We start from the raw sequence: 6,000 nt of genomic DNA, 5'->3' as shown, positions 1-6,000 counted from the left end.
TAGAAAAAATTGATTGATACTTAATAAAACTCGACAATTATAAAATGTATATGCGTACACAAGTATAAATCAAGCATAAAATCAGTAGTTTATTTGCAGAACATTTTTTAAATATTGCTACAACATTATTAAAATCATGTTGCATATCTACATATTTTAACAATGCTTCTGGAACATTGCATTGCAATATGCAATGTTGCAACATTGTAGCAATATTGCTGCAAACATCGATGCTGTATGGGTGTAGAGTTCTCACAATTAGACCAATTCGAAAATGCGTTACGAAAATTTATGTGTAAGTGTGCGTGAGATATTGATATAGTATGTAGTATGCAGTGATATGTCAATGACATGCGACAAATCCTATTAAGTCGATAAAATAAACGATTTTAGAATCCTCTTAAATTTCTTAAATTTCTAAAGAATCAAATCGCGTTACTGTCTGTCAACTTCTCGTTGAATGTCGCTTTTCAAACTATGAAAACGCTAAAGCTATAAGAACGGTACAGAATGGAGGCGTAAATCTCTATAAGGAGATTTGGCGTAATCATCACTCACTTTTGTATCTTCATCCGCCAGATCAACACCGTAGTTGCTCGAAGTGTTGTCCTCCTCTGTAAAAAGATAAAATATTTGGCGAATTTCGAATTCCTTTCTTCTTGTTGCTTTAATATTCGTAAGGTTAATTAATAACTCTCAACTACATCAGTGGGTCTTTTATATAAAAAAAAGTTTTAATTAATTAATTGGCATTTCTGTACGGTTAACACCATAGGATTTTCAATTGCAGCTAAATTCACTTTGAACTCTCCCCTAGTCACCGTATGGCAGTATTTTACTTATATGTACTTACATTGAATGTTCAAATGGGATGCTTGAAAAATCTAGCATGGGTTATTTGGACATGGATGATTATAAGGGCTGCGTTCGGAAATGTTATTCAGATGCCCCGTCTATCTTATTCTTGTTTAACATTGGGTAAATAACAAGAATAAAATGATACTGAGTGTCACTGGATCACTTGGATAGTGTTTCCGAAAATAAGCCAGATTCGTAGAAGTTTTTCATTAATATTTGATATTGAATATTTAATGAAAAAATAGTTTTATTTATAGAAAACGCTTTTTAAAAGTGAAAGTATGACGGTCGTCTTTTTAGAAGTGAAAAGACGACCGTTTACTTTGTCTAGAATAAAATCATAAATAAAAAGAGACGAATTTTTTTGCGACGTTAAAAAGATTGGGTCATAATGATCTGAGACATTTTTAAACATCTGTCTCTTGTTACATACATGTTGGGTTTTAATTCTCGGTAGTTAGAGTATATTTAGTGTTTATTTTAGATAAAGAGTTTAATTCAGACTAACTATATTAAGAATATACTATATATAGAATTAGACTACTATTACATAAAATTAATATTTTAATATTTTGTAATGCTGACATTTTTACTTAACCTTTTTGGTAAAACAAGAGCACGTGTTTGAAAAGAAACAGAAATGACGGGCCATTTTCAAAAAAGTTGAGAGTGTATCATTCGATGAGCATGTTTCAAAGTACTTCAACTTCATCCATTGAAATAATTGTAGTTTTGAAATTAAATGTTACAACGTATTTTTCTTCTCAAAAATTTTTGATGTTCTCTTTCTAAGACGGTATTTAGTATTTTTGTTTTTTAATTTTTTTTCGCAAAGAGAAAGAGAGAGATATGATTTTATGAACACTCTTTTTTTACACTTTTCTTCTTTATAAAATTTTTGTTTACGTTTTTGAACATAACTTTCAACATTGACTGCGTTCAGCAGAGAAAACTAATCTCAGTTAACACTTAGTAGGTAATTCTTTTAATACGATTGGTTCTTACCTTTAGTTTTTCGCTGGATCTAAGTGCAGAAAACAGTTCTATTAAAGAATCACTAAGCGTGTTAATTGATTAGTTTTCTCTGCTGAACGCAACCATTGTGATCAAAACTTTTTTTTGCTTACAGATTTGAATTTTATACGATTCGGCGTTTGGTTAAACAAAAAAAAATTAATTAAAATCCACTGAAATTTGTGAAAGATAGCGGAAAAAAAGTCTCGGGTCTAAAATACAAATAATGTAGATTAAAGTGAGTTTTTATAGTTTTATAATTAAGGGTTAAGAATGCATTCGGGCTATAATAATAAGTATACTAAATAGCATTAAGAATATTCTTTTTAATACAAACTATAGAAATCAATGCCTTAAACGACTTAAACGGTCTAGCTGGATCTTAAATGCTTGTATAATTCTGTGTGAATTTATATACTACGTATAGAGTATGTACTATATGTATACCTTTGAAACTATAATTGTATATTATATTGTTTATTTACTAAATAGAGGCGTCCCTTCTCTCTCTCATATGCCAATTATTACGAGGAATATTACTAAAGTTTCGGTGGTCTAAAGGCTTAGAACGCTCGCCCAGAAAGCAAGAGATCCGGGTTCGACTTCCGGCCGAGGTAATATTTTTCGCAACAAGAATTAATTATTTACAGATTTTAATATGTCACTCAGCTTATCTTATTAAGATCGTTTCGCATCTTCGATACGAAAAAGCATGAAATTGTTAAATTGCTAGTCTATTTAACTCGTGATATTACTGCGATAGTTTAGTAGAGTTAGCATTTCAAGACCAAAAAATCATTTCGGCGCGCGTTTCAAAGGACTACATACATAGTATATAAATTCACACAGAATTATACAAATTTACACAGAATCATACATTTAAGATCCAGCTAGATTGTTTAAGGCATCGATTTCTATAGTTTGTGTTATCACATATACGGTCCTCTATAATATATTCTATTCTTCTTAAGTTCTCCTTAAGAAAAGAGCATGCATATGATATTCTGCGATTTATGGTTAATCAGAATCCTTTGCATTTTTGTTGTTAAAACTATTGCTTATTGCGCCAGGAAAAGAATAAATGACGTTGCATAGGAAGAGAAAATGTTATTATTAAATTATATAGGTATACCTATAATCTCTTATTCGGACACGAAAACTATTTTCTTGAAACTGCTTGAGAAGTGATTATCTCACGGGCATGCCTAGTTTTGTCCAATTTTGTAGAAATATACCACTCTTTAATCGATGATACAACAGTCGATTAGATGATTACGTATGTTTTCAAATCTGTGACTGAATCGAAGTTGACAATATTAAATTATGTGTAAATTATGTGTACGATGTATTATGAAGCGATATTATTTACATAGGCCAATTGCTCTTTTACTCTGAAATTATAAAATCAATGTATACAGGACATCGCGTAAATAAATTGTAAATAATTGTTTCATAAAATGAATTATTCTCATGAAATGCAATTAAGAGCGATTGAAAAATGAAATGGAAACAGAAATATCTCTTTTTTTTATACAACATGCAGCAGGTTTCTTTATGATGTACACATAAATTACACAATTTGACAGAAGGCCGTGGAGAGATGATGAAAAGCCGTGGGTGACAATATTAGATGAAATTTTATTTATTAATTCATTATTTACATTTTTATTCGATGATTAAAACTATTTTGTCTGAAGTATTATATTCTTCAGTAGTTAGATAATTGATATTTTAAATTGTCATTGAGAGAATTTTAGTAGATCAGTACGTTCAATATGTTTAATTTGAGATCGTTAATAACATTGTGTTAAACAATCCATCAATGATTATCGCTTTAGTACGATGATGGATTCGAGATGCGATAGCCATTGAATTTTAGAAATTTACTCTCTATATTTTCCCTTCTCTATGTTTTCACGATTGAATGCGTTCGATAGGCAGTACCTATATAGGCAATATGTAGGTATATCGTACGTGATTCGCGCGTAAGCAACACAAATACCATGCTGAATGATTGTAACTAGAGCGAATTACATACAACTCGGCGTTTGCGACGCGAGTGACGTGACTCACTCACCTCACAGAGAAAGATATACATATAAAATAAATGGCTAGACTGCAATGCTATGTATGGCGCATTGCTATATGTACCTATTTAGGCATACGTATATCGTGCTTCATTCAACAATTCGATAAGATTTCTGACTTTTTAAGTTTTTAAGTCATCGTCTTATTTCGTCTATTATATCGCGTTGCATTATCCGAAAAATATCCGAAATGTTCCACTGATTCGACATTACAATTATAATTAATTTGTTTATATTTCGATTATCATTGAATCGCTCTGCCGACCCTTTCGACATTGAAAGATTGAGGTCAAATTTCTGGCAATACTCCATGTTCTTTAACAATTCATTATAAATTCAAATATCTTGACAGTTTGCCAAATCGTAGCAGTTTCGTTACCTGCGTGATATTACACAAAATTTGGTTAATATAATTATTAACTCACCAATATAAAAGGGAGCCGTGTCGTAAGCGTTACAAGGGCCCGCGTGCCGTGTTTCAAGAACGAAACCAGTAACACAGGCGTCCTTGATAATATGACACCAGCTGGGATAGGTGATGTTATTTGTCGCACATAACATGGTCATCGATGGATCTCGATCTCGATCTCTGTCACGATGCGCTCTATTCCGGATACGCTCCCGCTTCCGGGGGCAACGATACATACAGGTCACGCAACGTGGTCGTCCAGACTTCATTTCGGATAAACAAGTTTGGCCCTCTCTACAGCGTATCTTGGTACAGTCTGCGCTTTCTGTCAAAGTCAAATAACTTGAAAATTACTTTGATTTTTTTAATGGGTAAAATTTATCAATTTACAAGCACCTTGAAAATTACTGCGTGTTTTACAACTATTGATTCAATCAGAGTAAATACAAAATATATTAGGATCGACCACAGCAAACGTTAATAAACAATCGCTAATATATTTATTGAGACCATTAAATTAATCATTGTGTATATTTTATTTAACGTTAATTTATTTAAAGTTAAATTATATTATAGGCATGATATTACTTAAAATTGATCAGTCTTCAATATATTCCTGCTATAAGTTACAATATCTTATAATACAAAAAATAACTATATATTTTCCGTTCTATATCCAAATGTTTGTTGGAAAAAAGTACATTCTTTTTTAAATAACTGCACAAATAATTGTGTTTGGCTAATTTTGTCCTCTTGGATTTGTGTGTATTTCAAAATTATGTGACAGAATATGGAAGACTAGAGGCGTTCGCTCTCGCTCAAGTTTTATTTTATTCTATTTTCCTTTCGCATAAAGATAAAGAGCGATAAAGATAAAATAAAGCTTACAATGCGTAAACGCCAAAAACGAACGCATCCTAAATCAACTGTTAAGACCTATTTTATCTTTGTCACTTGACAAGTTCGTGACATTGACCCAACGCGATTATTATATCATCGTGATAATACAATACTACGTGGGATATTACTTATTTTTAGGTCAATAGTCTACTTTTAACGTAAGTATTAATTAATAATAAATTGGCAACACTCGTATTACTTTGATTCACTCTGGATTTTCGCGCACACAAACGTAGATTTGAATATAAAAGAAAAAAATAATGCAAATATTATATAGTGCTATATGTACAAAAGAGTCATTGGTCATTCAGTCCAACGTAACATTGACATAATATTGTCAACGCTCGAATTGCACCATACAATTTGAACGAATTGTTGTTAGGTTAGGTTAGGTTACACTCATTATACGTGTTATGATATGATATTACTTCAAAAATCGCGCGCAACCTATTTTCTTTTTTCTTACTCTAAGGGTGCCGTTACATACTGTCCGCAATCCATAATTCGCACCGGATGTCCGCAAAAGCATCTAGAGGTTGCGTATGTACGGCAGATATTTCTCACGTAATCCGCAAACTACGTGAAAAGAAAGTTCTAGTGCAGTCTAGTGCACGTCAGAAAATAGACCATTTGTTGTATTTGCACTAATAACATATATCAAAGATTCATTATGCACTACTAATTTCAAAATTGTTGTCAAACAAATTAATCACTATTTATAAATTAAAGGTA

At 31.6% G+C, this 6,000-nt stretch overlaps 1 protein-coding gene across 1 annotated transcript in view; it reads right to left on the bottom strand.

The window, feature by feature from the left end:
- Window positions 1-470: 470 nt before the first annotated feature.
- Window positions 471-6,000, bottom strand: part of LOC108731523 (follistatin-A) — a 31,951-nt gene continuing 26,421 nt past the window's right edge. Inside the window, exons 6-7 of the mRNA XM_018461879.1 lie at window positions 4,385-4,693; window positions 471-614 (exon numbers count right to left, since the gene is read on the bottom strand). Coding sequence (XP_018317381.1) covers window positions 493-614; window positions 4,385-4,693 — 431 coding nt within the window. The 3' untranslated portion in view covers window positions 471-492. The remainder of the gene's footprint in view (window positions 615-4,384; window positions 4,694-6,000) is intronic.

This window comes from Mycetomoellerius zeteki, unplaced genomic scaffold, assembly GCF_001594055.1.
Source record: "Mycetomoellerius zeteki isolate Tzet28-1 unplaced genomic scaffold, Tzet1.0 scaffold134, whole genome shotgun sequence".
NCBI classification, from domain to species: Eukaryota; Metazoa; Arthropoda; class Insecta; order Hymenoptera; family Formicidae; genus Mycetomoellerius; species Mycetomoellerius zeteki.
This window is presented reverse-complemented; position numbering and strand designations above follow the sequence as displayed.